Here is a 15,589-nt window from a genome sequence, read left to right as displayed (position 1 = left end):
CAGTGAGATAGCACTATAAAAAGACAAACGTTTTCCCTATTACACAACGCAGTCAAACAACAAAATCACATTGATGTCTCCCAAACTTCAAAGGCAAATACCACATATACAAATGTAATTCATTGCACATGTTATAATAACTAGTAATAGGGCGTAAAGAAAAATCAGAAAACCAACCGAGTACTCATTCTGTGTTCACGATGTTCATAGTTGTCCGCCTGATAAAACTACATTGTTTTAGTCATTAGCGTTAACCGAGTTGTCCTCTACTCCAATGTTGACTCTGTCAATTCGCCAACTCTTTGAGCTTGATTGATTGGAGTAACCAATTGATTGTGACAACAAAATCGCTGCTCAGTAAGTTCAACCCATCAGCCTTTGTGTGTTTTATAAGCGCAATGTTTACTCCTGAATTAGCAAAATTGTTAGTGAAAGTAGGCATCAGTAGCGGTGACAATGTTGATAGATTTCGTGACATGCATATTTCATTATATATGATGTTCTACACAAAGTACGCGTAGACTTTGGGCAGTCTAGTATCCCTCCAGTACTGAAACAAACAAGTTTTGCGGTATTTCTAGCTTTCATTCGGGAACAACTGAGCACAAACTAATTAGAACGTTCTTTGACACAACGTTAAAGCTTATAAACTATAGAAATCTTCAAAGGGACTAATTACATCGCAACGACATGCATGCAAACTCTATTTTACATTTAGTAATTAGCGTGATTAAATTACCATTCAGATCGCAAACCTGAAATGCATTTGACGACAGGTTGTCTCCCTGACCAGTAAGCACTAATGGCGATCAGTACGAGTTACACAAATATAGATTAAGACAAAGATTGTTACGTCATGCATACACCAATTTACTTCCTTTGTCATTTTCAGTTGTACCAGAAAGAGTAATCCTCAAAATCAATAACACCCATTGTCCTCCCCCACATGCGCGTCATTTGGAGATTAAGTTTTTGATATTGGATTTTACAAGTTCGTATGACAGTTGACATTTGCACTTTACGGTAAAACATTAGGATCAATATAAGAAGTGAACGGAAATAAGAAATACTAATGGAATTTCTAAGGAATAAAACCATTGACATGTCTTTGAAAAAAATAGATAATATGGATGAAAACGTAAATGAGAGCAAAACCGGCATGATAAGTGCAAAACGTAAGTACAATATCGATTTACGCTTGGTCTGTTAAAAGTTGCATAACAATAATTGGGGGATAAGAGAAACTATTTAAACCATGTCTTTTTTGGGACTTTTTATCGTCATTGTAAATTTTCAAAAAGTCGAAAGATTATTTAATGAAGATGAAGTATCTGCATCATTACTTGACATTGTAATTGGATTTGATGCAATGACTTTGTCTTTACCTCGCCTGCGATCAACACGTATATTTTCTGAAGTTGATAGGAAAAAACTAGCGGTTTATAGCTAAAATAAACATCAAATTATTGACGAAAGGGTCAATAGCTTTTTTAATATAATGTTGTAGCGTGCAGCCACAGTACTAAAAAATACTTGATTTAAACTCAAATCTACAGAAGGTGGAATTGTACGCACGACATAAATAACGGTTACAGGACACATGCAGACATATGAATCGCCCGCGACAAGGTCTTGTTTAGCAAAACAAAAATATCATTGATAACAGAAGTTTGTTTATGTTGAAGAAGTGTAAACACATCCATATGATGTTGTTTTGGTTCAGAGCAAATAATTTCATCATCTGCTGATAGTATTTCAGTTATCTCATGGTCAACGAATAGTCTAATTGACCTATAGGCCAAAAGATGAAAGGTATACGATTTATCCACAACTATACAAACAAATTCAATTCACTTAACAAATATAATGCCAGATTGAATGATACGGGGTGATGATACAATTTGATAAAATTTCACGGCTAACCGTGATATAATAAATATCACATGAAACCTCTTCAAATAATGTATATCATGTTACCACAAAAGCTTCTTCAAACACTATCCCCCTTTTAAAGTAAAATGGTAGATTTATACTGAAAAATCCTAGACTCTAATTCCAAGGGTGGGTTATCTCAATCCTCCATAATGAATCATTATCACGAAGAGTGTCATTCCTCTAAATCAAATAATTCATGAGAATTTCTTAACTGAAGTTATCCATTTTTTACTCCCTGGTTTGCCCTTTGGAGTATGTCATTTTAACGACGGCATAATGCATGGCACGTCACATTATCATTATGACGTCACAATAAAGCTATATTACCTAGACGATTGTACAATTCACATGTATCATGCATAGCTGTATTACCCTGGTTAGGCGTATCTGACACTTGAAGATATGAGAGAAATAGATATATCTTAGACTCACTGGAAGATTATCTGTATGTCTAACAAAAAAATCGAAACATTACATTGCGCAGTAATATAATATGTGACGTCAACTATATAGCTGATATCTGGAGCTTTTTAAATTTTAGGCCTTGCTTGTTTTCTAATACTTCAATGAAACATTCAAAAAGTAACTTGTTCAGCTGTGTAAATAAAGAAAGGGAAACTGACATCTGTCATTTAAAAATTTGCTTAGCCATTAGATACATAAAACATATCGATTTCAAAAAGGAGCGTTTATATAATTTACATTTCACTAAAATAACTGATACATGTTGCAGGGATTAACCTAAACAAACCAACGAGGTTTTACAGGCAGATGATGATTCATATCATACACTTACATGAAAGTCGTTTGACCACACACGTTCGTCCAGCGAAATCACATACATCATAAGACAAAAAATATATAAAAACATCACGGATACGAGGGAATCATGCAGAAACATGGCTGTTTTTTTGTTTGGTTATTATGTTTATTTATACAAGGCATGTTAACTTCGAAATGAAAACTGTTTACACACGCCCGATGGCCCCTATGATAAATGCATTCACTCCTATTGGGTCTGTTTATTTAACGTATCCCCACCCACTGGTATCCGTATCGGAACAGACGTGATATGATACACGTGATGCGCACGTGACTGACATTTCAGACGCACGTGTTATGAAAGAATTTATCTATACTTAATTACTCAAAATTATCATCGGTTATTATTTACATTTCAGTCGTACGTGTTATCAAAGAAATTATCTCTACCTAGATTATTATTACTAATTTTTATATATATGATTAATTAATACCATCGTATTTCCTTGATAAGTACTGATTATATACAGATGGATCTACATGATACATTGGGTCTTTTTCTAAAAGCAACATAATGATATAGCAAGAGTTACCTTAATTATGTAAGAATTTTTGCATCGACCGCATCTTTGATAATGAATGTGTTTTAAATTACTAAGATTTCTTTCCTGGTGTGGCAGACTGTATATCATGCCATCGGTATGATAAAGGCAATATGATAAAGTGTTTTATTGAAACATATATAACGATTAAGTGTTTATCGTCTCATTATAAAACTCAGTTCTAAATAAAGTTCATTGGAGGCACTTACTCGTTATAACTTGGTACAGTATCTGTCTTTAATGATGAAACTCCACTGAATGATCTTATTTATTTGCAACTCAATGTTTGCCTTAATAGTATAAAAAAAAATTAAATGCAATTTTCAATTTGGAACATAATGAAGTTTTGCGCTATTCGCATCTTCAACGGTCTTTTGGTTAATGTTTACATCAAGGGAAACGAACGTTCTTACAGCCTCATACACTTGCTTTCTTTAATTCATTCATTATTTCACGGTTCATTATGTATACGGATATTACTGCCGTGACATTTCTGTGTAAACACCTCCAATCTCATCGATACGTAATGAAACACAGACACATTCGAGCGGAAGGAGTTTGACCTGTTGCTCTAATTTTCCCTAGAAATATTGGCTGTTCGGGTAATATCGGTCTTCAAAACCTGAGCGAAATAAATTTGTAATATTCCTTCATTAGGTTCACAATTATTAAAGGAGTGTGATATCTGATGCAAGGATTGTTATTATGATTTTTAATTTTAATAATGGTATTTATAGTCCTTAAAACTTTCAGAGTTTCATTTGCAAACAATCAATATAATTGGGTCAGCCTTGAGTACAGTACTTTGGTACGTGGACATCTTTTTATGTCAACCTTGTTACATAGAATTGGCATTAAATAGAAGTAAGACAAATTAGATGCATAGAGTGTACACTCAAACACCAAACATACATTGTAGAACTCTTTATGTAATTTAAAATAATAATAGTCCCGACTGTGACTTAAGATGAACTTGATCGAAGAAGTGATATTTCTTTGTCATCTTTTACATTACATCTAGACTTTGCTATTGTTTAAATGTTGCAGAACGAAGGTTTATACAATATTTTGTTTAAAAAAGATAATATGAATGAGTTGATAATGGCAGATAACGATCGCAAACAGTCCACTACATTGTTGTGAAGTAAGAAGTGGATCATCCTTGTTCCGGAAGTGACATCATTGGGAAACGCGATACGACAGCGGTGCGTTCGTATCTGATCAATATCTGAAAATGAATGCATATATAATTTTTGCCCATTTATATTCAAATTACTTTCTCCCGACCACCCAGGATGATTACAGGAAAAACCAGAGAGTCAGGGAATGTCATGAAACGTGTACTGTACTTATAAGTGCACTAAGGGTCAAATATAGGCAACAACATTACTATGTCTCAATATTCTTAGAAAGTGGGTCTATATAAGCATAAAAAACTAATTTAAAGGGTATGCTAATTGTGTTATAGTAGTCTAAGTAAAAAGTTAAGATTATTGTTTATACAAGTTTACAAAAACATGTTTAGATTTTATGAATCCTATAATATTATATGCATATAAATGAATAAAGTTTTTTTTTATTATTGATGATTTGCTAAATTTGAACAATTGCCTAAAAATAAACTGGAAATCCTACTTGTGCTAAATACAGATGGTGGTATTATACACATCCTTTGGTGGTGATGAAGTGTTAATATTTGTGTTTCGTAAATGGAATATAAATAGAAAGTCGACCCAAATAAACGGAATATGAGATGACAACGGTATTGACCATCCGTAAACAAATATCGGAGATAACACAACGGTTGTTAACCTTTGCCGATATATTTACATAAAATTGGAATTAATAATAAAGAGGAAAAATATGCTTCGATTTTTAATTAGAGCTTTCTTCAGTTGTTTCGTTATCAGATACGAGGTGAAGTTGCTGGAGTACCGATTATGTCAACAAGACTCGGCGATATATTAACTAGCAAAATATATGCCAAGCATGCTCATGTTATACTAGTTCTTGCTAGTGCATCAGAGGCCTCACATAAAGCTAGACCACAATTGCATTTTCAAAAAAAGTATCAGATTTTGTGGCATTCCTGTTCAAAGCATATACAAGTATAGAAGTAGCATTAACACCATGCATTTTGGCTTTTGTGTCATTTTAAATGGAAATTATGATTTCAAACACAAAAAAAATCAACAGCAAGCAATCAGTGAAAACTTAAAAATCGACTTTGCCACGAAGAACAAAATGTGAAGAAAGCCTGAAATTAAATATAACGACAAAGCAGCCAATGGCAAACCTGAGTAAGGCCTTGTGTAAGCATTGCGCAACAAGTTAGGTATGATATAGTTAATAGATGGTTTATTGTTAGCAGCACTGCATACAAATAGAAAACAGAACAAAGTAATGATGAGTATGATATTATTACATTAATATATTATTGATGTTACAAAAAAAAAACACTAATCGATACAGGCAAGAATATATCACCCGCTGGTAGAATGAAAACAGCAATCTTACCTAGACAACAGCCAACGAAAGACAAATGCAAGCACATCCGTGAAGGAAAAATATAATAATCGTACGTTTCACAGAGGCACACATGGAATATTTGGATAGAAATTAGCATTTTGTACGAAAAATTGTTTTCAATACAAACTCAGGGATACCCCAAAAATACAAATACAGATGTAGAGGAATACGAGTTCCTCATGTAGCATGGCCTAAATATAGATCAACGTCCAAGTTAGAAGTCATTTATTTACATCGGGCTTGGTAATCAGTCTTTAAAGTGAATAATTCATTATTAGACGAGTGAGGAAACGCATTCCATGACATTAAGAGTACAATAGAACAGTAGAACTAGTATAGCACTGTAAGGGTACAGTCAGTTACTGGGGCATCGGAGCTATTCAGATTCAACGTATATAGACTTTGTATATGTTGTCCTGTATACTGTTAACCAACTTTCTTTCAGGTGCAATTTAGCGAATTTTGCGATGCATGTAAAATTGCGAAAGCTTATCTCAGCGAATTAATATCGCGATTTAAATTGTAATATTGCTTGGATTGATATGAATGGCCTTTCAATTTGTAAATACGTGAATATTCATCTTCGCAAATTTGTTGTAAAATGAAAATCTCGCGAAATTCAGTAGCCGTGAAAGAAAGTTGGTTTTCAATAGCTATGCAGACGGAAGATAAATCTTAAGAATATCTTGGCAATGTAAGGATATTGTTTCGCCACCAGGGAATTTTTTATACACATTACGACGTTTCGATAACTAGTACGATGCAAACACTGTCACTTTCATCAGACAAGATGCAGTTTGTAATGCATACATCGCACTAGTCTAAAAATCGTCACACATAAAAAAAGTTCACTTGTTGTGTGACAACCATATCATAAACAATACTTCCAAAACTGAAAAACAATTGCCAAGCAATATCTTGGCAAGTTCATGTTTTGCACAGGTGAGCGAAATTGAACTATTTTATGTTGAAAAGGACCTTCATAATAAAAAGCCATCGTCAGCTTCGCTACCGAATTCCCACCATCATGTGTTGCTATGCAACAAGATCTCACAGTTTCAAGTTGCATACGTATTAAATAACATATGTAGTTTTCGAATTCGTCATAATCCGTTATTCAATGCTTAAGGCAAAATACCGCAAGTGTTTTTTAAAGGGCCCGTTTAAACGCATGTATCTAATAATGATAAGAGTAGCAATTTGATATTTTATGACAATTTTGAACATTTCTAAACATTAAATAATTTTGAAATTGAGCTTCATATATACATATATTCCGCCCGTTTAGGACAAATCTCTGATGCCAATAAAATATACCGATACCGGAAAGCATTTATGACTTTGCATTTCCATGGATCATTTGTCAATAAAACGGGTATATAGTTTCATAACAATAATTGCTAGCAAAGTATTACTGTACTGAACTCTTAGATATGCAGTGATTGCTTTGACAATCGCATCCTCATGTAACTTATCTATATACACTGATTAGCTTATCGGATTATAAAGTGATGGGCTTTTAATTACTATTGTAATTATGATACCTGTTCAACATATATCAGCCTTTAATGAATAAATCTTTCACGACACACGTAAAACCCCATTACAAGCTTTGTGCAATAAGAAGGGAACGACAACATTGGCGTAGACAAGTTCTCCGAAGTAAGGGACCATTTGCAGTAATTTTGTTGGGGTAATTAACATATACGCCAAAGCTAAGGTTCAATGCGAGTTTGTCTGCTATGGTATTGTATAATAGGACAGAATCTGGATAATGCCATTTGTGATCATTGTCCATGTATATGTTTAAATTTTGCCCTATCTGTTATTTCTGTGATTGAGAGGAGAGTGTGTGCAGAAATATTTTTATAACAGTACTTATTTCCATACAGACATCAGGATTTTGCTTGTTTTGTAATATTTCTACAATATAAAAGTGTAGTAGGCCACACCATTCATACATACAACATGTCGCAAACAGGATAGGCCGTCTGTAAATGACCTTGACTGTTAATTAAATGTTCATTAATCTTTTTCTGTATTTCATTACCTGAAACGTTTAAACCGTTATATACATTTTATTCTCTGTAACTATGATTTAATGATAGACTTTGTGTAACGAAGGGGCCTTCAATTAAAACACAAATGATTCAGTAATGCAAAATTACATTGATAAAGGGGAACCTATCTTTCTTTAACGTCTAATGAAGTACTTTGTTTACTTTTACATATCGGAATTTCAACATAACATCCATTGTTCCAGTCGATATTTTTCATGGTTTAGTTAAAACCAATAATTCGCTTATATACACATGCAAATACCTTTGCAGAAGCTTAAAGATCGGAAATTTACACCCATTCCCTTCTTTCTGATAATATTCAATATTTGTAAATTTAAAACTATTTAATATATACACATTTCAAATATCATTTATCAAAAAAGTGCTTTCCAACGATGGTGTATCTTAAGTTAGGAATAATAAGAAGTTGAGGTCAGAAATAGATGCAACTTACAATTGCAGCAATATAAATATAAATACGTCATCTCTCCAGCTATGAGAGATAATCTAGATATAAGTTTTAAAACTACATTTCAAAATAACCATGAAATATTGTAAATCAAGGACAAATGTGCAATCATCTACCGGAAATGACTTTGCAAATTGGCCTCTCGACAAACTAATACATATGTCAAGATAGCTTGACCTTGACATATGGCACCATTACAGTTTTACACCAACTTCGTTGTCTCTTGTTTTGCTTCATCTCATGTTAAATAACTCATTATCTTCTACGCTTCGTCCTATTAGAACTTGTTGTTAGTTACTGAAAAAGGCAATCAGACCCAAAATCACTTCCTTAGCAGCCAAGACCTATCCCAACTACTACAACAAAAACAAGCGTTATCAACGGTAGAATGTCCTCTGAGACACCAGTATATAGCTATTGACAAAGTTTCAGTTCAGAATTGATCTGACCTTAAACTAATCAGATTTTGTGTTTTAGATACACGCATTCTGTTTAACTTCAGCACAAAGTACACAAATAAGTAATTTCCTTATCTTCTTGTAATAGCAGCACTGTACATGTAAGCCACAACAGCAAACTGGATTGTCTTCCATAGTTTCGACATAAATACCTCATGTAATCCATAGCTTCGTGCTTCGTTTGAATAATTTGTATCATCATTGAAATACGCTTGTTTATGTTATATTCCGAATTCCATGACATATGAGACATTTTGAAATAATGATAATGTTATGCTATCTCAATCGGCCAACAATGGTTCGTATGATGGCATAAAACGTATGAGAACCTCATACATTGTATAAAAAATCAAATTAAGTAGTTTGCTGTACCAGATGGAGACAACCTTATGAACACACAATATTGCTATAATAACATTCCCCTACTACATACTTATTTAATCAAATAAAGTATTATCAGTAAAAAAACATGCCTAGTAACAACTCTATGCTGGAAGAAAATGACCTTGGTTTCTGCTGTTTCTCAATTCAATAAACCCACATTATAATGCTTATGGTTTGCAAGATAAACAAGACAAAATAAGACAAATCTGTCTTTATATCATTTCTATGACATTAGCATCATACAAATGCATCTTATCATTAAACCCGTTTTGTAGAAAAGCATCTACGAAAATCTTGTCCTTTTTAGCTCATGTAATATACACTAGCCAATGTCAATTTCGTCTACCGATAGAATAAGCAATAGACAAAAGACGGAGTAATGTAGTCGGTAAATCAGCACCTATCTAGGATCAAATTTAACTTAGTTGGTGCCATATGGTTAAGTGTACGAAAATACATGTAATACCACTGACTGCTCCTCCACATATGGCTTGTGGGTTCGAATACCACGTATTACTACGATAAAGCAGAAAGTGATATGATATAATCAGCTTCCTTACACTATTCAACAATTGCACTTCTTGAAAGTTCTTGAAAAGCATAGTACGTGGAGCAAAAATCAACCAACCAAGCCAATGTATCGTGAGTGTACGTCACTTTATATGTCAAAAGATGAATTCGGCAGTGGAACAGTACAGTAGCAGTTGCGTATAAAGATTTAATTTGAATTATGTGGTCACTACGACTGAGTATTGAAAATGAACATACAGTTTACTAATTGGCTTTCAACTGCGGGTTGTGAGTTCGAAACAAATTTGTAAAGGTAGCCAGGTACTGACTATATGTGCCTTTGTTGGGCTGGATTCGCAACATTCTCCCTCGCGGGGCGTTGTGACCATATAAGACGCTACACAGACCAAATATTGCTAATTCATGTGTGATAAAAAAATTGATGAAATTTTTTTTTTATTCGAAAATTGGTTCTTAGATATCCCCTACTTATGACAGTATCGTATTCATGGAAGTGGTAGCCATTTTTTATTTTCTCTGCTTAATTACCTTTACTGGCCAACCCCTATATAAAGCACGGGACTTATTTTTTATCCAAATTTAATACTTTTTAATATGCATTGTCAGCTTAAACTGTGGGAATGGATATATCATTTTAGGAAAGTGTTTTTGACTGTACAAAGTGGCACCTTGTGTCTCGTAATGCAATAGTATACAATCCAGATGGAATTTACTTTTTGATTTATCATGTTGAAAAGTATGATGTTTTCCCACCAAGTCCTATAATTTGACGTGGCCTGTCTCCGTTCGCTAACCCGTTGACGAAATAAAATTGTAATGTAATTGCAAATTGATACAACGCAATGGAATGATAATGTAAAGTACCAAAGTAATGTCCATTTCTCGTCGTCGGGAAACTTGTTTTTACTTTTAGGAAATAAAAACTGAGGATAAGGAAAGTGGCGACATAAAATGGATATTGGTATCTTCGCCACCTGCGAACAAGACTGTTGAGCTATAGAATTGTCACAACAAGTCATGCCGTACAGTACAACGCTCAAAAACATGTACGATTCTGGTAAAAGCGTACTCATGAATGAGGTTGAAGTGCCACAGTACATCTAAACAACGTATCAGAACATTTTGTAATTTTGATTTAGGGAGGGCGTTTAAGGCTTTCTATTTAATTATCACAAGCCCTCAACCTCTAGGTTTCGGGTTCGGATTTCATGCAAGATAGTTGCCAAGAACTGACCATAGGTCGATGTCTTTTCTATGAATCCAGCTTTACTGTTACCTCCTAAACCTGACACGTCCTTAAATGACCCTGATTGTCAAAAGTACGAAAACAAATTAATGTATTTGTAATTTTTAAAGTCATTCCTTTAATGGTAGCGTCAAAGAAGTAGTGGTCACAATTCGAACTACATTACTACATCCACGATACATTTATATTGCAATAATATATATATGTATGTATATATATATATATTTATTTAGCCTAAGACTACCACATGTAAGATTTTTTGTGCGTGAGTGTAGTTATATTGTTTCAGAAACTCCGAGATAGGGTAAAAAAGCAGCATTGGAGCATACAGAAGTACAGTCGAACCTGAAAAACCACCTCTGTATAAAGACCACCTGCTTAATAAAACTACTTTTCATGGCACCAAATAATCAATTTCAGCACAATATGACCTGTATATAAGGACCACTTGGCCAAAAAGGCTATTTTTCATTGCTCCTTAGGTGGTCATTTTATCAGGTTTGGATATATATAAAAAGTATTGCGTCATAGAATGACATCATAATGATAAAGGATATGTAGGTCATGTCACATTAAAAAAATAGACGGACGAATGATGAAAAAGCTGAAGATGAAATGGGTGTGGCTTGATCGTTGATACTCTATTTGTTTAAATATATAGTAATCAACTCATCGTTCTCCCTATATACAGAAATGTAGCTATAAAAAGACATACGATTACTGTATAAACCTTCTACAGAAGCTAAGAAATCATGAAAATGCCAGCCAACGCAATGCAATCATGTATTTCAATCACTTATCTGAATTATATCTTCCAAAGAAAATTAAACACTTATGAGGTTTAGCCCACCAAGGACCAGTTAGCTACGTTGATTTAAATCTTAAATTATTCTCATGAACACGAAACTCTTGTTTGACGTCAATTGCAGTATTTGTCGTCGCGTGCACCGCGCATGCTGATTTACACGCAGTGTTGCAATCTCGATGCTCGTAGACATGATATTGTCATGAGAATTTGCACAAATTAGTGATAAACTTGACAATGCCAGCGGCAATCGATCGAGCGTCGCTTTTATCTACACACCAGTGCTATTTCAATTTAAAACGACATTTCTTTACATTTCTTCTCGATGAAAATTGCACGAATTTCGTGCTCTTGTTGCTGTTGGGTATTTATATATCGTGTTTGTATCTGTTGATTATTACCTCCTTTTGTCTAGATACCGTTTTTTAGGGACACATATCAACGAAACAATAGCAATCGGTATCAGAAAGAGATGTCATAAAACAACATTAAGATTCGTGTTAGAAATCATTATCAAACGAGAATCGGCATGATTAAGGGAAAAATAAACAGACTTTTAAGAAAAACAAGTTAATGTTCATGCGACCTGGGCATAGCACCTCAAAATGCCGTGTTCATCTTGATGGTGGAAAGGGTGAAACGCTAGCCTATAACACTATCACAACCACAGGAGACTCCGACAGTCGTATCGACCCACGATTCAAACCCTCTCCCCAATCGTATATCCACTGCTTTTAAGCATTCTTAAGCTACATATGGGGTCTCATTTGCTTAGCATTTTAGCAGTGCTTTAAGCAGTAGGGTATCGCTGTTAGCTGGTATGGTTGGTAATGAATACAAAATCGTAATGACAAATGATGACACTTTGGAACACCTGTTGTAAAGCATGCTTACGCTGCATACATGTGTGGTGTCTCATTCCCTTAACATGTTATTATTTTCTTACATCCGTAGCATTGTATGGTATTTGTGGTATAGGTGTAAACGTGTATGATATAAAATGAGGAAAAGAGCGAAATAACAAAAGTGTTACTTACCAACTTTCTTTGTGTCTTGCTGTTCAGTTCCGTAAATGCTGTCGGCAAGTAAGACCAGTGTTAAAATTCCTGTGAAACGCATACCTATTGCTCCGTTTAACTTCACAAAACGTTGCATCTGGGAGCCTAAACCTCCCTCAACATCGACAAGGACACATCACAAGTTCCTCCCTAATATGGACAATATTTCATCGCCGTCGTTGTCGCCGTCGTCGATGTCCTTTTCATTTTTATAACCACTACAATCAGACAACGTCTTTAATATATTGAGCGGTTCATCATCGAACTCGTTTCAATAACAAAATGAATGCATATCTATGTACTATGGTCTAACCTTTTCACAGATGACGAGACATCATCGTCGATTTCCTTCAATATTGATGCGACGAACACATATCTCTGTATACGGTAGCACAAATGGTCTCTTCCATTAGAAATTATGTTAGCCTAGTCCCTTTAGCCCGCCGCAGATCGGTACAGCTGGCTACATACAAGCTTCTCATAGTAAATTCTGTTTGGTGGCAAATGTAAATATGTGTAGTAGCGTACTGCTGAATCTCTATCTAGGTCCAGGAAACGACTCTCTCTCACTGTTGTGGTATGAAGTCACACCACTTTGAAATAACACTATTTGTATGAATAAACGCATTATCGATGAAAGTCAACAAACACCTAGGTTTCCTGTGGTAGCGTCATATCCCTCTGTGCGATAAATATTGTTCGCTGTGTGCGTCTCCTAACTTCCGTTACGTGAAAGTATTATCTAGTAAGACATTGCTCTACAATAAAACAATAACCTATGTAACCAAAACAATGGAATACATTTTCTACAAGCTTCGATAGTTATTAAAGACATACCTTTTTTGGAAAATCACATTTGTAGTACATTCCAGGAATTGTTCATGTATTAACAACATTCAAACACAACTAGTTGTCACACTTTGATGAAAGATAAAAACAACCATAAGTGTACTTAATACTAATCCATTAATTCAACAACGTGATGTTCAGATCGCTGAACATTAATCAAAGTGGCGATAATATGCCATAAAAGGACACAATGAACTTGAAAAAACAGTGGCATTAATTTTAACAACATGACAGTACCTCTTGCCATATGGCTGCGATGTAAATAACAGTTCCCGCTGAAGCAGACGGTGTTCCGAAAGTCACCGATCAATAGCGGAGACTGTCGATCGATACCGGAGACAGTCGATCGATACCGGAATAACAAAACAAGCACTATCCCAAGTTACTTCCGAGAATATAAACCCCTTCATTCTGAAAGGCATGGAAACGGGGGATTAACCACTGTCGTGTGTATATTCTGATTTGTCGCGTTAAGGGTTGTGACAGATGCTCTTGTGTGGTCGAGTTAATATAGCAAACTCCATTTGATAAGTTATGTAAAGTACATTCATGTATTACTGTTCAAGTGTCCTAACTGTTTATGACTGTCCAGCTGTTGCCGCAATGGACACATGAATGTTTATGAAACGGTAATGACGACTGCCTACATATGTAAACAAACCTTTACGATTTTATATCAATTCCAACTTCGGGTGTTCGGAGCCTATATTGGGCAGTGATTTTTTTGTCATTGTTCGATGGATTTTCTTCATACCTTTGTCTTTACTACTAAACTTGAAATTTAGTATGATGGTCATAAAACGTAAAAAAATAAAATTAGGACCCAATTTCTCGGAACAAACGCGTCATATAAGGAAAAAACTTTTGACTTCTGAACTTTTCTTTCGAAGGATTGGAACCAGGTAGTCTCATATATCATGTATTTAGACCATGCTTACCAATGATACGAACATTTTCAGCGTTTAATAAAGCCCATCAATTACAAATGTAATGATTGGCATATTTGTCAAATTTTGCGAAAAAAAATGATGCAGTTATTTTTTCTGGTTTTTTCCCCCCTTTTTCTATTTGAATTCAGTTCTACGTGTTCGCTTGAAAATACTTTAAACTACACAACCGTGCTTTACTCGATTTCAATACAGAACTATACATTTCCTTCAAGCCAAAGTCACGTATAAACGTTTGAACGAACGAACATCAAATACACTTGAATAGATGAATTAAATATTGAATAACCTGATTATAATCAAAACCATCTGCGATTATAACGTATTGGTTACTTGACTTTGATCCCATGGTAGCAGTAAATGTTTCATATTTTATATAAGAGTTCACCATACTGAAGAATCGGATATCCACATGTGTATTTGGAGAGTATTTATAGAAAAAGGAAAACAGATATGGTCAGTGGAGATCGCGCTAATTGTGAGTGTTTCTCATTACCGGAACACATGATGAAGTCATAGACGTAGTTTTATTCCTACTAATCGTAATTTGCTTTTTACTCAGTGTCATTGAACTACATACAGATGTACATTATGCCCCTAGTCATCGACCTACATACAGATGTACATTCTGGACCTAGTCATTGAACTACATACAGATGTACATTCTGGCCCTAGTCATCGACCTAGATACAGATGTACATTCTGGCCCTATTTTGAGCTATGCAGATATCGTTTTGATCTTTGTTGAATACTTTACAACTTTCCTCATGGAATATGAAATTTCAGAGGTTTCCGTTTAACTTTGATTAGTGCCATTGATCTATGTACGGATGCAATACTTAAACCATTTTCAGTCATTTTGTTTTCTTTCTAGCTTCTACTGTGAAATTATTTAGCTACTCCCCTCTTTTCAAATGACATACCAATTTAGAGGAATGCTGAATAATATCACAC

General features: G+C 34.6%; 1 protein-coding gene across 7 annotated transcripts in view; it reads right to left on the bottom strand.

Annotated features, from left to right (window-relative positions):
• Window positions 1-14,247, bottom strand: part of LOC138328044 (glutamate receptor ionotropic, kainate 2-like) — a 67,785-nt gene extending 53,538 nt beyond the window's left edge. For 5 of the 7 annotated variants that reach the window (XM_069274632.1, XM_069274633.1, XM_069274634.1 and 2 more), the window contains exon 1: window positions 12,819-14,247. In XM_069274632.1, the coding sequence (XP_069130733.1) occupies window positions 12,819-12,936 (118 nt within the window). In that variant the 5' untranslated portion in view covers window positions 12,937-14,247. The remainder of the gene's footprint in view (window positions 1-12,818) is intronic. The other 2 variants (XM_069274637.1, XM_069274638.1) reach the window with 1 other exon arrangement.
• Window positions 14,248-15,589: the final 1,342 nt, after the last annotated feature.

This window comes from Argopecten irradians, chromosome 7 (assembly GCF_041381155.1).
Source record: "Argopecten irradians isolate NY chromosome 7, Ai_NY, whole genome shotgun sequence".
Classification (NCBI taxonomy): Eukaryota; Metazoa; Mollusca; class Bivalvia; order Pectinida; family Pectinidae; genus Argopecten; species Argopecten irradians.
This window is presented reverse-complemented; position numbering and strand designations above follow the sequence as displayed.